Source organism: Aethalodelphis obliquidens, unplaced genomic scaffold (assembly GCF_003676395.1).
Source record: "Aethalodelphis obliquidens isolate GAN/ISIS:26980383/991018 unplaced genomic scaffold, ASM367639v1 scaffold26, whole genome shotgun sequence".
In the NCBI taxonomy this organism is placed as follows: domain Eukaryota; kingdom Metazoa; phylum Chordata; class Mammalia; order Artiodactyla; family Delphinidae; genus Aethalodelphis; species Aethalodelphis obliquidens.
Window position 1 is genome coordinate 21548820 of NW_020837970.1, and position 18157 is coordinate 21566976.

Here is an 18157-nt window from a genome sequence, read left to right on the forward strand (position 1 = left end):
AGTCTATTAAGTAATAGCATTGTGTCTGAAAAAACAAAGTACATACCTTAATTAAAAAATACTTTATTGCTAAAAAAATGCTAAGCATCATCTGAGCCTTCAGTGAGTCATAATCTTTTTGCTGGTGGAGGGTTTCAAATATTGCAAGAATTACCAAAATGTGACACAGACATGAAGTGAGCAAATGCTGTTGGAAAAATGGTGCTGACAGACTTACTCGATGAAGCGTTGCCACAAACCTTTAATTTGTAAAAACCACAATATCTGTGAAGTGCAATAAAACAAGGTACGCCTGTATTACTTGTATAGTGATAAGACTACAATATGTAAAGATAGTAAATTTAGTCTCTACCTCCTCCAGGAAGCCTTCCATGACTGCACTGGCCCATATCCCACACCTATCGGATCTATTCAATATAAGCTGACCTGCGGTGGCTGCTTTGAATCAGCCGTGTGTGCACATGAGTGTGGTCTCCTCAGTCAGCCTATGAACTCCTTGAGGGTGTGGACTATGCACTTTACAGGCCAGACACATCTAGACTGGCAGTTCCCAAAGTGTGATCCCCAAATGGCAGCAGCAGCAGCAGCACCGAGGAGCTGGCCCGGTCAGGCCCACCCTGGACCTGCTGAATCAGAAACTCTGGGGGTGGGGTCCAGCATGCCATGTTTTCCTAAGCCCTCCAGGTAACTCTGATGCACTTACTTGTATTGATGGGGAAGCCGAGGCACAGTGAGGGGAAGGGCCGGCCCAGGGTCATGGGGCGAGCCAGTGACAAAGCTGAGATGACCATGTCAAGGTCCCAGTTAGAGATGAAGGAGAGGGCCTGGGTGCTCCCTGTGGCCACCACATCTGACCTCAGGAGGGAGAATTTGAGGTTTAGTCCTGTGTGTCCAGGGGCCAGAGAGCCCACAGGTATGGCGAGGTGGAGACAGCTGCTCTCTGTTTATGGGCACTCGGGCCTGCCACAGGGAGCACCCCTCCCCCCAGCTCCATCCCTCCTGAGGCCCATCCCCAGCCAGCTGCAGCCAGGTACTTGCTTTATAGAAAGTGCATTCTTGACCCTGGAGTGAGTCTGGCATCCTTTGGCTGCCCAGTCTGCTGCTCCCTCTGTCCCGGGCTGTGGGCAGAGGTTTGGTGGGGTTGATTGCCAGATGGGTCCTGTGGGTGAGGAGTCTGCTGGTCTCCATCTGACTGCGGTCTCACCCCTTCTCTGCTTTCTCTCTGCAGGTGTCCCTCTGAAGAGCCCCTGAGCCCGCTCACGCTAACCCCCCAAGAGGTAAGCAGCAGCAGCTGTCTGGGCTGGTGGATGAGTCTGGGCCCTAGGGTGTGTGCGTGCAGGGCAGGTTCCAGGGGCCTTGTCTCCCTCTGCTCGGCCCTCTCTGCCACCATGTCTCCTCTTCCATCTCCTGGAGCCCACCTTTGCCCTCCTCCAGCCATGCTCCTGGGGGTCCTGTTGAGTTGCAGGGTGAAAAAAAGGATTTGGGAATCAGCTTTGGGGAAGAAAAGAGGAGGGTGGCTCCTTGGTCTGAGGGGTCAGGGTCATGGGCGCTGTTGGGGTTTGGGGGCTGCTGGCGGAGGCACCAGCCAGGAGTGAGACCCTGGAGGGACCCTGGAGGCCCCTCACTGAGCAGGGGACAGAGCTGTGGGCCACTCAGGGGAGGTGGGCCTGCCTGTTGGGGGCAGGCCAAGGTCTAAGTTAGGCTGTAGGTGCTCTAGGTGGTCGAGCTCAGGCTTTGGGGGCCTGGCCGTGCTCTTCAATGAGTGAGCATTTTGGGGACACGATTCCTGGGTCTGGGGAACACTGTTTGATGAGGCGTTGCACAGGCAGGCCCCAGCAGGTCTCGGGGCAGGTGCTTTCCTTCCCCGCAGCTCCCTGTATCTCCCCGGACTGCAGTTCCAAGGAGGCTTTGCTGAGTGAATGATTTCTAAGAGGGTTCTGGCTTTAATTTGGCGTCAGGGGGCCCAAGTGTGTCTGCGGAGTCAGCCTCGCCTCCACACACAGGAGGGAGCAGAGGGGTGTGAAGTAGGGGAGGTGGCCCCATTCCCCCCGAAAGCCTTTCACAGCAATAGCAGCAGCCAGTGGGGAGCAGTGGGGGACCTGAGGGCGGGCCTCCCTGGCTCTCCACCCTCGTCTGGCAGCCTAACCTTGCTACACAGCCCAGGACAGGGGTAACTGAGATAACCGGCTGGAGTTCTGGCTTCACCCTTGTCTGTGCGACCCACTCCTCCGCATTTCCTCATCTCTGAAAGGGGGCTCCTCCCCGTGTATCCTTCCGGGCATTGTGTTTTATGGAGAAGGACTGGTACAGAGGCTGGCACACAGTTGATGCTCAGTAAATGTTAAAAGACACACCAGTTATTTTGCCTCATGGACTGAGTTCTGTGAACACAGAGCCCAGGGCCAGGCACAGGGTGGGTCTGGTTATCGGGAAGAGTCTGCAGGACTCTGGGGAACAGAGAAGAGCAGCCCACAGCGGCTCAGACACTCCTGCGAAGGCCGGCACAGCCTTCCTGCCATTCTTGCGAGGGAAAACTGTGCCCAGTGGACCCAATCCAGGCAGACTGCCTGGAGGAGGGGTGTTAATTGTTATTAATTTGCCATGGTTGATCACCTCTTTTAAGTCTACAAGAAACATTTTTCACACTTTAATTAGCTCATTAATCTTACCAACAACTCATGAGAGGGAGCAGTTTGTTCCCTTCCTAGAGGTGGAAAGGAGCCTAGAGCCGAAGCTGAGAGGTGGGGATGGACCCTGGCGGCCAAGGTAGAATTTGGCTCACGTTCTCCCTCCAAGTCCCACAGTCTATGTATCACTCTCCACTACTCTGCACCTTTCCTCCCAGTCTGGGGCCTCCCAAGGGGAGAGGCATGGTTAGAGGCCACACCTTTGGCCACCATGTCCCCTGGCCAGGCCCCCAGGAGTTGGGGTCTGCCCTCCAGAGAAGCCATGGTATGTGGGGTGGGAGCTGGACTCCTGTCTGGACCAGGAGGCCACAATCAGCGGGGCTGCAAGATGAAGCCACTTGTCTGCTCTCTCAGGTTCCCTCTCCGGGGCACATCTATCCTTCCTAGACACGACCCACTTCCCGCTCCTCTGTGCCTGCACACTGACAGCCCCTCTGCTTAGAGTTTGTCCCCACCCTTAGGAGCTAGCCCACAGTAACCGCCCTTACTGGCTGCCTTCCCCAGCCCGCCATCCCTTGGGTGGCTGAGTGGGCTCTAGCCCCATTCAGTTGACTGAGAGCAAGCTCCAGGCGCTTGTCCCAGACGTGGGATTCAGTAGCAGGGATGCTACTAAGGGTAGGCTGGGAAGGACAGCTTCAAATCCACAAGGCTGACCACAGACCTGAAGGGATGGCATCTGGCACACCTGGAGCTGGCATCCGATGCATGTCTGATTATTTATGACTGTGGGATGGCCCGAGAAATCTTTGGAATAGAAGAAACCTGTGCTGGATAAGAGTGCCCGCGCGTGCGTGTGTGTGTGTGGTGCATGGGGAGCCTGGCGGGGAGGCCTTATGCAAGTCTGTGAGCCACAGTTACAACAGCCTCTGTCCAGGGGCAGAAGGAGGAGCCGCAGCTCCGCAGGTCACACCAGGGCACGGGCTCCATCTGCAGTCCAGGCTGGGCGTGGGTGGTGGCCAGCCTTGGCCAATGTTCTGCCCCACGTGAAGCCCCACGTGGGCACCAAGGGGTGTACACTCATCTGAGGGGACCAGAAGTGTGAGGGCCACTCCGGAAGAGGCCTGGGCCCCCCCCAGAAGAGCGCAGGAGGCCTGGGGAAAGGGTCTTGGCTGGATTGGTGGGCTTGCCAGGCACCCACCCCGATTCTATCATCGCTGCCAGAGTTCACTGGCCTTTTTCATGTGGGTCTGAGATGCAGGCCCAAGCTGTGACTGCCCTCATTTCTAAAACAGGGGAATGATGGGGCTGGGTGTCAGGCCTATGCCCTAATTGACATCCTATTCTTGGGGATGTAATTTTCAGCTTTAAGAAGTCAGTGTCTCTGCTTCAAATACTGCTCTGTTTCCTTGGTTTTCACCTCAGTCAGCTCAACACAGCACAGAAGGGAGACCCCATGGCCTTCTCCCTTCTCCCCACCAGATCTCCGGTCATGGGCATTTCTGTGGTGCTGGGGGATGGACTTAGCAGAAAAATATAGAGTTAAGAGCCCAAGTTCTGAGCCAGACCACCTGGGTTCATACTGTTTTCACTGCTTGTGAGCTGTGTGACTTCGAGCAAGTTTCCTAACGTCTCTGTGCTTCAGTTCTCCTCATCTGTAAAATGGGCATAACAGTCGCTTCCTCATAGGGATGTTGGGAAGATTGGATAAGAGGATGCATGAGAAGCCTTTAAACATGGCCTGTCACGTGGTGAGGACCCCGTCAGTGGAGCTATTATTATTGCCAGGATTGGTAGCCGGTTGCTCTTATGGGTGGGGCGGGCAGCAGAGCCAGCTCCAGCTGAAGCCAGTGGTATCTCTGTCCTCCAGCTCCTGTGGCTGTGGTTGGGGTGGCGGCTCTGGCTTCTTTTCTGCTGCCTTCCTCTGGGTATCAATTACTGAAGGCTGCCGGGGGCACTGCTGGGTATGAGGTGGAGGCAGCTTGTCCCCGCTTTGGTGATTGGTGCTTTCAGACACCAGGGTGGAGATGGGCACAGAGGGGTGAAATCCAAGTTGTGAGGAGATGAGGAGGCTGCTTGAATGGGGCGCGGGGGGGGGGGGCAGCAGTGGTAACGACGGGGCTGGCCTGAAAGGCCTGGCAGGTGGAGGTGGGAGACAGGGAGGAGAGAGGGGAAGGAGAAAGACCTGGCACATGCCAACTGCCAGGCACCTGGCACAGTTTTCACACACGTAGCATTGTTCATTCCTCATACAGGAGAGGGATGTCACTAGCCCTGTTGCCATACGAAAAACAGAGGCCCGTGTGGGGAAGGTGAGTTGACCCAAGTCACAGAAGAGGCAGGGGTGGGATTGAACCCACCTGTGTCCTCTGCCCTGGGGGGCATGCAGGGCACCAGGAACGGGTGGGGCTCTAGTGCTAGGCTCTGACTGTCCCGGGCAGTGGTCATGCGTGGTCCTGGATGTGCATATGTGACTGCACGTCCTCCTCGCTCCCCGACTTCGGCTGGACACTTCTGGGAAACTGGGGCAGTAGGGCGGCTCCCTGACACCTCCTACGGTATTGGCACCTGGGGGCGGCTTCTACATCGGAGCCTGGTGCCCGGGCCCAGCCTGTTCTCCTGCACAGGCCTCCCGTGACTCTGTCCAGCCCCCTACCCAGCCTACCTGCCAGGAGGGGGGTGCCGAAGGTGGGCTGGAAAGCGCCCCAGGATAATAAAAACGATCAGTGGCTAAGACGTTGTAGGCCAAGCGTGGGTTAGTGATAATTTTATTATGCCCATTCTGCTGCTGCGGAAATTGAGGCCGGAGCGGGTGTAGTGACTATGCAGTTGTGGGGCAGTGTTCTGACCTGGGTGGTGGGGCGCAGCTCTGGTTTTGCTCAGTGGGCAGTCCCAGGAGAGCCCCGCAAGGTCTAAGGAGTCAGGATCCTGCCCCAGCCCTGCTGCAGGCCAGGCCTCAGGGGAGCACGTGATATAAGTCACCTCAACTGAACCAGCCGGCAGCTTCTTACTGCTCTTATGTTACAGATATGGAAGCTGAGCTGTGAAGAGAAGATGAGGTCTGCAAGGCCACATAGCTGGGAAGGAGTACGCGGGGTGGTGTTCCCATTAGCTCTATCTGATCCCCTAGAGCTGCCCCTGGAGGTCCCTCCCTGGAGGCTGAAAGGAAGGGGCAGGAGTGAGGTGGTGAGGGCTGCAGAAAGCCCTCTTCCCTATGTGGCCATCACTTGGGCCCCACCCCTCAGCGAGGCTTTGGTCTCTGGCCTGGCTGGGACCTGGGAAGACTCTGTGGGCCAGGACTCAGGCAGGCCCCAGTGCAGCCCATCTGCCCTGCGCTCGTGGGGATGTCCATGGCCGTGATGAATGGGCTCCTGGCAGGCTAAGCATTAATCATATTGCCGGGCGGCGGGAGAGGCAGCTGCCTGAAATGCCTGCTCTGGGACAGCATCTATCACCACCAGGCCTGGCTGGACTGGGAGGGTGAGGGGGCAGCCAGGGGTGGAGGGGAAGGGGGCCCAGTCTGAGTGAGGAGAAACAGCCTTGATCTGGGGGTCATGTCTGAAGAGGCTCAGTTTGAGGGCCCTCCTCATCCCCCCGCCCCCCATATGTATATCTTCTTTGGAGAAATGTCTTTTCAAGTCCTTTGCCCGCTTTTGGGTCGGATTATTTAGTTTTTGGTGTTGAGTCATAGGAATTCTTTATATATTCTGGATATTAAGCCCTTAACAGATATATGATGTGCAAATATTTTCTCCCATTCACTAGGTTGCCTTTTCACTTTGTTGATTGTTTCCTTTGACACGCAGAAGGTTTTAAGTTTGATGTAGCCCCATTTGTCTATTTTTGCTTTTGTTGCCTGTGCATTTGTTTTTGTTTTTTTTTTTGCGGTACGTGGGCCTCTCACTGTTGTGGCCTCTCCCGTTGCAGAGCACAGGCTCCGGACGCGCAGGCTCAGCGGCCGTGGCTCACGGGCCCAGCCGCTCCGCGGCATGCGGGATCTTCCTGGACCGGGCCACGAACCCGTGTCCCCTGCATCGGCAGGTGGACTCTCAACCACTGCGCCACCAGGGAAGCCCTGCATTTGGTTTTATATCCAAGAAATCATTGCCAGGTCCAATGTCATGAAGCTTTTCCCTTATGTTTTCCTTTAGGAGTTTTATAGTTTCAGGGATTACATTTAGATTTTTAACCCATTTTGAGTTAATTTTTGTATATGGTGTACCATAAGGGTCCAGCTCATTTTTTTTTTTGCATGTGGATGTCCTGAAACTGAACATAGGCTGTAGCAACTGCAAGCTTCTTCTTTCTTGTGCAATATCTATATACCCGGGTCCATCAGGCCCACATCCTTTCCCCCTGGGGAATGACTGTTGCCCTGGTCATGAGTCCTTCCTCCTCCCCTCTTTAGGCACTGCTGTACCCAGGCCTGGTTAGGCAGGACAGGGGCCTACGGCCCCACTAGGTGGTGTGGACCATTGCAGGGAGGCAGGCTTCTTCCATGCCCATCTCCAGGGCCGCTGGGGCCTCTGGGTGGATTCAGAGACTCTGTGACGGGACAGATACCGGTGCCCAGTGACAGTGCGCTCAGGAGGACTTGGGCAGGGCCAAGGGCCCAAAGAGGCAACACTGGATGTTGGTCTGTGGGAAGAAGGTCCCCAGTGGGGCACCTTAGGGCTCTGGCCTCATTCTGCCCCAATCTTCTGGTGACTTAGACGAAGGCACAGAGTCCCACATTTGCCAGGGAGAGGTGGTTCTCACCTTGGGTCCTCAGCTGATGGAAGCTCTGGGCTAAAACCCACCAAACCAAATGGAATCTTAGGGGTAGAAAAATGAAGTTCTGCACTTGGGTACAAAAACTCAATGGCCAGGGGATGGGTGCAGGAAGGGGACAGGGCCACTTTCACACACACTGCAGCAGTGCTGTGCTGGAGCCAGCTTGGACACCTCCTCCTCGAGGTGTGTCCATTGGCACATGTTCAGGAATCTTGCGAGCCAGTGGTTCAGCACAGGTGTCCCAGGTGTCCTGACTTCCCCAGGCCTGGCAGATGCAGGCTCTACCTCTGACAAGGCTGCCCGTGGAGCCAGGGGGTTAAACAGTCTGCCACGAGCTTTCTGTGTGACCCAGGCAGGCCTTTTCCCCTCCCTGGGCCTCAGTTTCTTCATCTGTAAAATGACCACTGTTTCCTTCCCATAGAGGAATTTTGAGGGTTCAAAATGATGATGGCTGTAAGTCTGTCTGTGGGGAGTCAGCTGTGCTAAGAGTTGACTGTGAGCCCGAAGGTTCCCAGGGACCACGAATCCACTCCGGGCACTGTATGGATGGGGGAACTGATACCCTCAAGCTCATATGGCTGATCCAGGACTCAGACTCCAGTCACTGAATCCCCCATCCAGGGCTCTTTGTCCTATTCAGGTCCTCGCACAGGGAATCAGCTAAGCTCAATTAGACCTGCCTCTGGACTGGGTACACCCAAACCAGCTTCCGATACCCAGGCGGGAGCCCCACCACCTGGAGGGGAGTGGTCATGAGGGTAAATCCTTCTACCCTGATCCTCCACCATAGCTTATGTGACCGGTGGGAGGATGGAGAGGAGGCCAGGACTCCAGCTCAGGCTCCCCCAGGGTAGGTAGTAACAGGGTCCGCCTGCCATCTGGGAAGCACCTACTGTGGGCTGGGTGTGAGCTTTGTAGAGACCTGCCAGGGTGGGATGTTGGGTGGAAATGGACCAGCCCCTGGCCATGAGGCTGGAGCCTGGCCCAGTGGGGCCTCTGGCCAAGGGAGGCTGTGGGGTACTTCTGGCCCTTGGGAGCTCGTGGCCCCCCTCCTCATTATGGAATGGTGGCTTCATGTGCCTCACTTCATTTGTTCCTCACAGTAGCCCACAAAGTGGGTGCCAACCGTATCCCCACTTTACTGATGACGGAACTGAGCTCAGAGAGGTGAGCTCGAAGCTAGAAAGCGGCTCTGCCACTGATTGCTTGTGACCTTCAGCTCTCAGTTGCCACATCTGAGCAATGAAGACTCAGACAGATGCCTCTGGGGGAATGTGTTTGACTTCAGATATATATTCTGCTAAGGATGCTGAAGTGTCAGAGTATCCACAGCTTTGAAGATTTGACAAGTCCAAGGAAGGGCCCTGATCGCAGTCTGTAGACCAGCGAACCCGAGGCAGAGAGAATTAGAGTTAGGTCTTTGGAAGTCACCCCCTTTCCCGCCTCACCCCATCCACCCTCCCGGGTAGGGCTTGCTGGCTGCTCCGGGCCCTCTCCAACGCCCCCTGAGGCTCGGGTCCGAGCCGGCAGTCACTGGTGATGCGGGTCTGGCTGTGTGTACGTGTGCACATGCGTGTGCTGGGGTGAGGGATGTGCCTGGAGGGAGCCAGGGAAGCCGAGCAGACTCTGTGGCTACTGGGCAAGAGGAGGGCCCCCACCCCTCCCCGCTCCTTCTCCAGGGGGCAGCGAGTGGGAGATGCCCTGGGTGAGGGTTTGTGCCCACTATATATAGCTGCTCAGACACACACACCCAGCTATTTCTGTGTTCTTCCTCCTACTGAGGCAGGGGGGAGGGGAGAGAAAGTAGTCCATCTAAAAATATAACCCGGGGAAAATATCACAGCGCCAGAGCCGGAGCCTGAGAGATCTGTCTCATTCTCTCGCCTCCCACCCCCGCGCCCCGACTTACCTCACAGCCGCCTCGGCTCCCTTTGGAACCTTCGAGATGTGGCCTCCTCCCCAACCTGTGCTGCTTTCCCCTCTTGCCCGCTAGGTGGGGCTGGGGTCTCCCTGCCCCCATTTCACAGATGAAGAAACTGAGGCCTGGAGAGGGCTGGCTTCGCTGGGGCCGCAGGCTCCCAGACACAGCACTTTCTGCTGATGGCCCCTTGGGATGCCCAGGTGTCCCCAGCATCTCCCCACCCTGTTGGGCCTTGGACTTGGGTGGCAGGGATCAGCATCTCCCCACCCTGTTGGGCCTTGGACTTGGGTGGCAGGGTTCAGGCGTGGCTCTGCACTCTCTTGCTGCAACATCTCCCCCGGAGCCTCGGTTTCCTCAGCTACAGGGGGGGATAATGGTACCGTGTACCTGGTAGGTGGTGGTGAGGATAGAACAAGAGGTGCAGGTGAAGGCTGTGACCCGGTGCCAGTAAGTCAGGCCCCATCATCATTGTTCCTATTACTACTATCATCCTTGCCTTTTTCCTGGCCCGGAGTCCCTCTTTTCCTGAGGCCTGGAGTCCTCTCAGCCCCGTTTCCTGAGGCTTTGCTGGGTACAGAGTGGTTTAAAAAAATTACTTTATCCCTGGGAGCTTCCTGAGGGCAGGATGGCTCTTATCAGGTCTGCATCCCTGTGCCCAGTGGGAAGCAGGTCTGCCCACCCCAGCCTTCAGTAGCTGAAGATGGTTGTATTTAAATTTGCTGAGGAAGGTGGGGCCAGTAGAAGGGTGATTAAGCACCTGCCTCAGGCTAGGCTCCTGCTGCCCGGGCAGGTCAGATGTGTCAAGTGGGGTGAGGTGTTGCCACCCCTATTATAATGATAGGAAACTGGAGCTCAGAGAGGGAAAGCCATAGTCCCTGGGTCACACAGCTGGGACAGCGGACCTGAAACAGAGGCTGCCTGACTCCCCTGGGATCCCAAGTTTCCAGGTTATAGGTGCCCCTCACTTGCCTGTCTCTCCTTCTGTGGACTGCAGGAGCCTCTGGGGGTACCTCTATGAAGGTTTAGCCCCCCACCCCATGCGCCTTCCTGGTGCTTTATGTTGTCTTACTGCCACCTGTCTCTGAATCTTGCTGTACAAGGGGTCCAAGGTTTCTGCGGCTGGGAGAGTGCACTCCTGGATTTAATGAACACCTAGTGGATGCCTGTGTGATGGTTCAGTGTGAAAATGTCAACCTGTCCGAAAGCAGAGAGACTAGTCTACGGAGCTCCACATTCTCATCATCGAGCATCAATTCATGACCAGACTGGTTTCCTCTATACCCACCACCGCTGGGTATTTTGACATCGTATAAGTTTATCCATAAATGTTTCAGTGTATATCTTTAAAAGGTAAGGACGCTTTAAGAAACATAACCATAATGCCATTACCACACCTTAAAAATGGAACGTTACCTCGCACTTGGTATGTATTACCTGATTCACTCTGCAAAAAAGCCCTGAGGCAAGGCGTTAGCATTGCCATTTTATAGATGAGGAAACTTGGGGCTCAGAGAGGTTTGGCAACTGGATTTAGGTCACACAGCTGGTACGTGGCCAAGAAGGGATTTGAACCTGGGCCACCTGACTATAAAGCCGGTGCTCATTCCTCTTTCCTCCGCCAGGCAGGGTCCAACTCGGCTCCTAGCCATTTCCAAAGAGTTGTCAAATCTTGTGACCCCAGCAGGGATCTGGGCATGTTTTTGTCGAGGAGTGTCTAGTTCCTAGGCTTCCTGGCCATGCCAGAGTCCGGTGCAAGACTCAGCACAGCTGTGTGCTCAGAGCGCAGGCTGCAAGGGAGTCCAGGCCACACCAGGACCGGGAGTGAGCTGTCTCCTCCGGCCAGTGCTGAGCCTTACAGGAGCATTAACAAGCCATTTAAAAAGAGCTGACGATACACTTTGTGGCTCCTATTTAAGATGTACTGAAAAATAAGCACCTTTTCAGGGAGGAAACTGAAGCATGTTGGGGTAAAATACACCTGTGGTGTCACCTATGCGCGTGTCACACTGTAGGTGCTGTTTCGGGAGCAGCAAGCTCCCAGTTTCCCCCTCCCTGTATGGCCACAGAGGGTGGCACGTACTCTGTGAGCAGGTGCGTTTGTCAGCATCGCCAGCTCTGTGGGGGAGGAGGAGGGAGGTCTGAAGCTTTGGGGGTGTTAGATGTCAGGGTGGGGTGGAGTGGGAGTCATGGGTGGAGGGCGGAGGATGTCCCCTGCTCCAGACCACCCGTTTCACAGATGGAGAAGCTAAGGCTCAGATGGGCTGAAAAGTCCCAGGTCACACATCCTAAGAGGTGCTCCCAGCAGTTCTCAGCACCCCCAAGCCCAAGGGGGACACTATATCCACAGTGGGTGGTCCTGTCTCTCTCTCCTCCCTCCTCATCCCACCTCAAAGCAGGCATTCTCAGATCAGACAGACCCAGACTCTTGTACTGGTTCACTGTAACCTTGGGCATATCCTGCTTCTCTACACCTTAGTGTCCATATCTGTAAAATGGGGAGAGTAATGACGCCCAGATGGGACGAGGGGAGTGGAGAGTTTCACAGTTTGTTGGGGTGACCCCTTACCTCCTCGAAATGCCCTCAGCTGACACGGGGGCTGTGACAGTCTCCTAGAGAGTGCCATGGGCCGGGGCTCCCTCCCCTTCCCTCCTCCCTCTCTTCCTTCTTTCCTTCCACAAATATCTCTTAAGTACTTACCACAAGCCAAGCACTGTGATGGACACCGGGGACACAACAGTGAACAAACAAAAATACAATCCAAGCAAAATAATAAAGGGTCTGGCTGCTTCATGACGTTTATAGTTGAACAGAGGAGACTAAGGCTAGATAAAGAATCACAGCACTGTTGTAAGGCCACGGTGTGCACACTAGCAAGGGGCGGATATGCGGTGCTGTGAGAGGGTTTAAGAGGGGATGGACCAGGTCCAGGAGGTCAAGGAGGGCTTCCCTGAGGAGGTGACACATGAGCTGAGCACTGCAGGATGAACATGTGAGCTGAGAGGGTGGTAGGTGGTGGCTGGAGGGATGAGGGCAGGAGGTAGAGGGAATAGCATGTGAGCTGAGGAGGATGAAGAAAGGCCAGTGTGGCTGGAGTGGAGAAAGCCAGGGGAGGAGTAGTGGGAAATGTGGCTGAAGGGGGCTGGGCCAGGCCTCCATGAGGGCCGAGGAGGGTTATACACTTACATCTGTGGTATGAACAGATTTCTGGCTGTTTTGTGGGGGAAATGGCCTGAATTGGAGTCAAGAGTGGATTGGAGAGGTAGTTAGGGGGTGAAGGTGAACATCCAGGTGAGAGGGGGCTGGTAGCTTGGACCGGGGTGATGGTCTGGGGTGCCCACTGGCTGTCCTCCCCAATTATTCCTTCTGGGCCTGCTGACCCAGGAAAGTCCCTGCAGGTGTCCGGGAGGGACAGTGCTCTAGGACTTGTCAGCCAGCAGGGGGTGAGGTGGGTGCCTTTGGAGATGGGTCTCCTTCCTTCCCTAGGAGGTGGGGAGGCCCTTCTGAGGTCAGGCGTGAGAGGAGGTCATGGTGCAGGGCCCACTGGCCTGGCGGGCACACCCTCTCTGAAATGCAGCTCAAGAGGCAGCCGGGGTGTGAGAGCATGCGTGCCGTGCGTTGAAGGTGTGACATCTGCCTCGTCTCCACTTTGAGATCTAACCTAGGGAGGAGCGGGTGCCCGAGAGGGGAGGGGAGCGCGAGAGGAAAGTGGCTCGCTTTTACTTAATTATGACTGATTGTGACAGCTTGCATCTTTAGTCTGAAAAGTGTCTATGGGGTAAGGACTGCTTTTCTCAATTGGGATAATTATGTTAATTAAAATGCTTTCTTTATAGCAGTTCTGATTAATAAAAACAGTTTCACTGTTCTCTTTAACACTCTAACCTTCTGTTGCGCGGGGAAGGAGGCCCTTTCTCAGCAATTTATGGTTCTTCACGCAGATTCCAAGAGGCGACCTGCTGCTGGGCGGCCTGGTGGCAGGCACTTTGCTCACATACACGTGGGGATGGATGTAGGGAGAGAGGGCAAGAGAGCAGAGCTGGCAGGCGGCTGGACTGGCCATCGGGACGGGGATGGGATGGGGCACCGTGCTGCTGAGTCTGCTGGAGAATAAAAATACCACTTATTGGGCTTCCCTGGTGGCGCAGTGGTTGAGAGTCCGCCTGCCGATGCAGGGGACACGGGTTCGTGCCCCGGGCCGGGAAGATCCCACATGCCGTGGAGAGGCTAGGCCCGTGAGCCATGGCCGCTGAGCCTGCGCGTCCCGAGCCTGTGCTCCACAACGGAAGAGGCCGCGACGGTGACAGGCCCGCATACCGAAAAAAAAAAAAAAAAAGGAACCACTTATTTCTCTAATTGCTCTTTATTTCCTCTGGAAAACATAGGGATAATTAACGCGCTCCCATTTAAGAAAAATTACATATGGGGGAAAGAGGTGCCCGGGCCAGGAGTGGTTCTAGAATTGAGGGGTGAGCCTGGGGGATGACCCCATCCTGGCCTTGGTGAGTGGGAGTGGGGAGAGTGGGGGGAGGAGGGTTAGCTGGGGGGTAAGGAGCAGGGGGCATTCCCTAATAAAGTGGGATAGTTGTTGCTGTGCAGGGATGAGAGATGGAGTGAGGGAGGGACGGAGGGAGGGCAGGAAGAGGGGGAGGTGGGGATGACACCTGTTTCCCACTCCCAGTGAAGCTGAGCTGGAAGGGGATGAGAGCGGGGACTTGATGGCAGAAATCTGAGTTCTGGGCCTGGGTCTCCAGCGACGTGCTGTGTGACTCCGAGCCTGGCCTCACTGTCTCTCAGCCTCGATTCTTCACCTCTGCCTAGGCCAGGATCACAGATGCTGCTCAGGCAGGATCTGCCCCATAGGCGTGTGCGTGTGTGCTTGTGTGTATGTGTGGACTGTGCTGGGAGCCGGCCCTCTCAGGATGCTAGTGAGTATCCTCTTGGGTGCCGGTTTCTAGGTGGGCCCTGCACCCCACTGGCAGCTGTCCGGCCCGCTAGCCCTTGTGTGGAGAGACCATGGGCTGTATAACCTGCCCAGATGTACTGAGGGCAGAGCAGGGACCCTCCTCGTCCACTCCCCCTGAGGCCCAGCCGTGGCTGGGGGTGGGCCAGTCCCCACATGGCCCAACCAAAGCCCGGCTGTGCAGTGGGGTCTGAGCACCACTGAGGAGGGCCTGGGACTAGGTGCCTGTCTGCCGGGGCTCCCTTCGCACAGAGCAGCCTGGGCCCTGGCACAGAAGAAGCTGCGCTTGCCCTAGGCTCCCAGGGCTGCCTCTTCCTCTTCCCACCAGCACTCTGGCTAAGGTGGGGTCAACTCAGCCCTTGCAGTCTGTCTGCCTCCCCTCCCTTCTCTCTCCTCCCATTATCTGACAGGCCCCGGGGCTGTCCCTCTACCAAGAGGGAATGTGTTTTCAAAGATGGGACAATTCCGACCCCTAAGACACGGTATGCTGATGGAGGGGTTTCAGGCACTGTGAGCAATGCCCGTGCTCCCCTTTTGGGCAGGACCGCCCCCTCGCCTCAGCAGACACAGTTGGCTCCTGCATGCGTGTGGCGGCCCCTGCATGCGTGTGGCGGCTCCGGCATGCGTGTGGCGGCCCCACAGGCCTGCTGGGACCTGGACCTGCCGCCCCTACCTCAGCCTGCCTAGAAGGCTGCCCCCCTCTCACCTCCACTGTATTTACGTGTCTATTTTATGATTTCAATTTTTAATGCCTCTGCTCTTTGAAGACGCTTAATGCTTTTGAGTGGAACATTTCCTTCCAGGACCTGCGCGCAGAGTGAGGACAGAGCAATAAATCAGCTAATAACTGGAACCTCATCTTCTGCTCCACAGCAGAGAGTTAACCCCCGCCTCGCTGTATTCCTCTCGGAGGCGGGCAGCTTCGGGCGGGCGAGGGGGGCTGGTGAGCTGAGCCGGGCTCCCTGTAGCTCACTGCTCAGTGTTTCCCGCTGCTCCCCTCCTCTCCTCTCTTCTCCCAAGTCTCTCTCCTTCTTGCCTCTGTTTCTCCTCTCTCTTCTTGTCTTCTCTTCATCTCTGTCCTTTATTTCTGTCCTGCTCAAAGCAAGCAGGAATAGAGGAGATGTCTGGAATTGGAGATTGTTGAGGGGACCCTGGGATGGTGTGAGAAAGCGTTTGTTGAGAGCTTCCTAGGTCTGGGCACTGGCCCAGTTTTGTCCTGACTTGCTGTGTGACCTAACAGGAGCCTCTGTGAGCTTCCAGGTCACCACCTGTATAATAAATGGATCTCACCACATGGGCAGATGAGGATTTGATTTTTAACATCTAGGATAGACTTGACAGCAGAGGTGGGCAGTGCCTGAGATTCCCTCTGTTACTCCCCTGCCCATGGTGGCTTGGGGAGGGGAGAGGTGAGAGCCTCTCGGGCAGAGGGACTGGTAGTGATGGCTCTTCATTCCTTTTCTGTGCATGAGTCTGCATGTTCACTAATGCCTGCATCTGTATATACGTTTGTGTGTGAGTGTTTATGCAAGTGTCTTGGCCTCCAGGGTCATGAAGCACCACCACTGTTCACCTAAGATGACTTCTGACCCTCTGCAGGACTTGTGAAAGAGCTCACACGGGGAACCACGTCTGCACTGAGAGGCTGAATGGTGCAGGTCGAGGTTAGGAGCACAGACTCTGGGGGTCACACCGCCTGGGTGCAATTCTGGCTTTGCCATTTACTGCTGTGTGACCTTGGATAAGTCACTTAACCTCTCTGAGCCTCAGTTACCCCATCTGTAAAATAGAGATAAAATAGTGCTTCCCTCATAATTTTGTTGTACACATTAATGAGTTAGTTGCCTGTAAAGTGCCTGGTACATAGTAAGTGCAATGTAAATGTTTACTGTCATCATTGTTTAAGACACACGCACACAGAGCAAGCTCCCATCCCCAAACCATGAGACACCAGAGATGCAGTAGGCACATGTGCCCAGACCCACCAGCCTCCAACACCTGGTGTGCGACACAGCTTGCAAGTGAGGAGGAGCTCAGCGTCTATCAGAGCAGCCTGGGGAGGCTTCTTGGAGGAGGTGGTGCCAATACTAGGGTTCAGGTAGATAGGAGGGTGGACCTGCAAGGGCAGGAAGAATATTTGGAGAGTCCCAAGGCCCAGATGGTTGTGCTTACATTGATTCAGAGGGAAGCAGGGAGGGGAAGGACAAACATTTAGTAGGCACCTACTACATGCAGACATCTTGTATATGTTATCTCTCTGTGGAGATGAGGAAACTGCATCTGAGCACTGAGTTGTGACTTGCCCAGGGTCACCCAAGCTGTCTGTAGCAAAGGTGGGATTTGAATGCGTGTCTGTTTGACCCTGAAGCTCTCCTCCACTCGTGGCTCAAGTCCCAGTGCTGCAAGGCTGGAGAAGGGCAGGCAGTCCAAACCCTTCCCCTGCAGTGTCCTGCTCTGCTGGACACCTCTACTGACAGGAGTTCACTACCTTTCAGGACAGTTCATGTCATTTTCACATGGTTGCACTCTAACTGTGATATTCAGGCTCAGCTAAAATCCAGTTGCTATAACTCATCCCTTATACACCGCACACCCCCTCGGCCATGCCCTGCCCAACGGGCCCATGCTGAGTGGGCCCGACTGACGTGTGAAAGGAATGGAAATTGCGCTATATTGAGTGCCTGCAGTGTGCCGGACGTGATGCACGGCACCGCCGCATTCCACCTGTGACCACGGTCACCCTATAGAATAGGCTGGTGCCCAGTCCCGAGCGTTCAGTGTTCCACACAACCAGGTCCACCACTGGCATCCAGGACAATCCAGAATAGTGCTCAGCCCCGAGTATTTGGTTTCCAGAGTATTTAAACAGATGATTCTACTAGGTTATAATTTTAGTACATTACAGCTGATGTCTTCTTGGGGCCATAAAACAGCAAACTTTTACTGCTGGAAGCAGCTCCCAGCAGGACGTGGGGAAATTATCATGTCATCGAGTCATCTGGGTAACAGTTACTGTTTTGGGGAGAGTGGAGTATGTGGATATTTATAGACACGTGCACCCTCCCCCATGTGCAGACAAGCCTGCCTCCTCAGGGGAGAGAGGATGCTGCTGGAGGAGACCAGGGAGCTCTTGTCCATTCACTCAACAAGCATTACTGAGCACCTACCATGCACCAGGCACTGACGTGCAAACTCCCTCTGGCTGGTGGGTGAGGAAGACAAACAAAATAAAGGCAAACAGGAGATTCGAAATTGCTAATGGTGCAGTGATGGGATGAATGGGGTCACCTGTGAGATGAGGCCCAGCTCCCTCTCAGGTGAGGGAGCACCTGTGAGAGGGCCCTGAGCTGGGAAGAGGAGACTGTGTGGTGGGAGGGAGGTGGCCTCACATGAGGGCATTTGCATGGCACTCTGGGGCTGTGGGGAGGAGCTGAGATGTTTTCCAAGGGGCAACGTCCAGCTAGCTCTTGATGGGTTAAGCCGGGGAGTGACTGATGTGATTTAGGATTTAAAAAGAGTTCTCTGGCTGCTGTAGGAGGGACCAAGAGGGGAAACAGGGTAAGGCAGAAGTGATGGAAGCTTGGGCCAAAATGGTAGCCATGGGGATGGGGAGCGGTAGATGATTCCAGACCCATTGTGGAGGCAGAACTGGGAGTTGGGGGAAAGACATGAAGGAAGCAAGGAGGACGCCTTGATTTCTGACTTCAGCCGCTGTGGCTATTTTCTGAGATGCGGAGGACCAGATGAGGTTTGAGATTGGGATTCAGATAGGAGTTTGGTTCTGACCACCTCCTGGAGCAGAAATGTCCACTGATGGTTGGGTTCATAAGGCTGGAGCTCAGGGAGAAAGTTGAGCAGGGGATGGAGATGCAGGAACC

General features: G+C 55.3%; 1 protein-coding gene across 1 annotated transcript in view; it reads left to right on the forward strand.

Annotated features, from left to right (window-relative positions):
* LOC113629360 (uncharacterized) overlaps positions 1–18157 on the forward strand; it is a 121968-nt gene that overhangs the window by 78380 nt on the left and 25431 nt on the right. The window contains exon 4 of the mRNA XM_027123777.1: positions 1229–1277. Coding sequence (XP_026979578.1) covers positions 1229–1277 — 49 coding nt within the window. The remainder of the gene's footprint in view (positions 1–1228; positions 1278–18157) is intronic.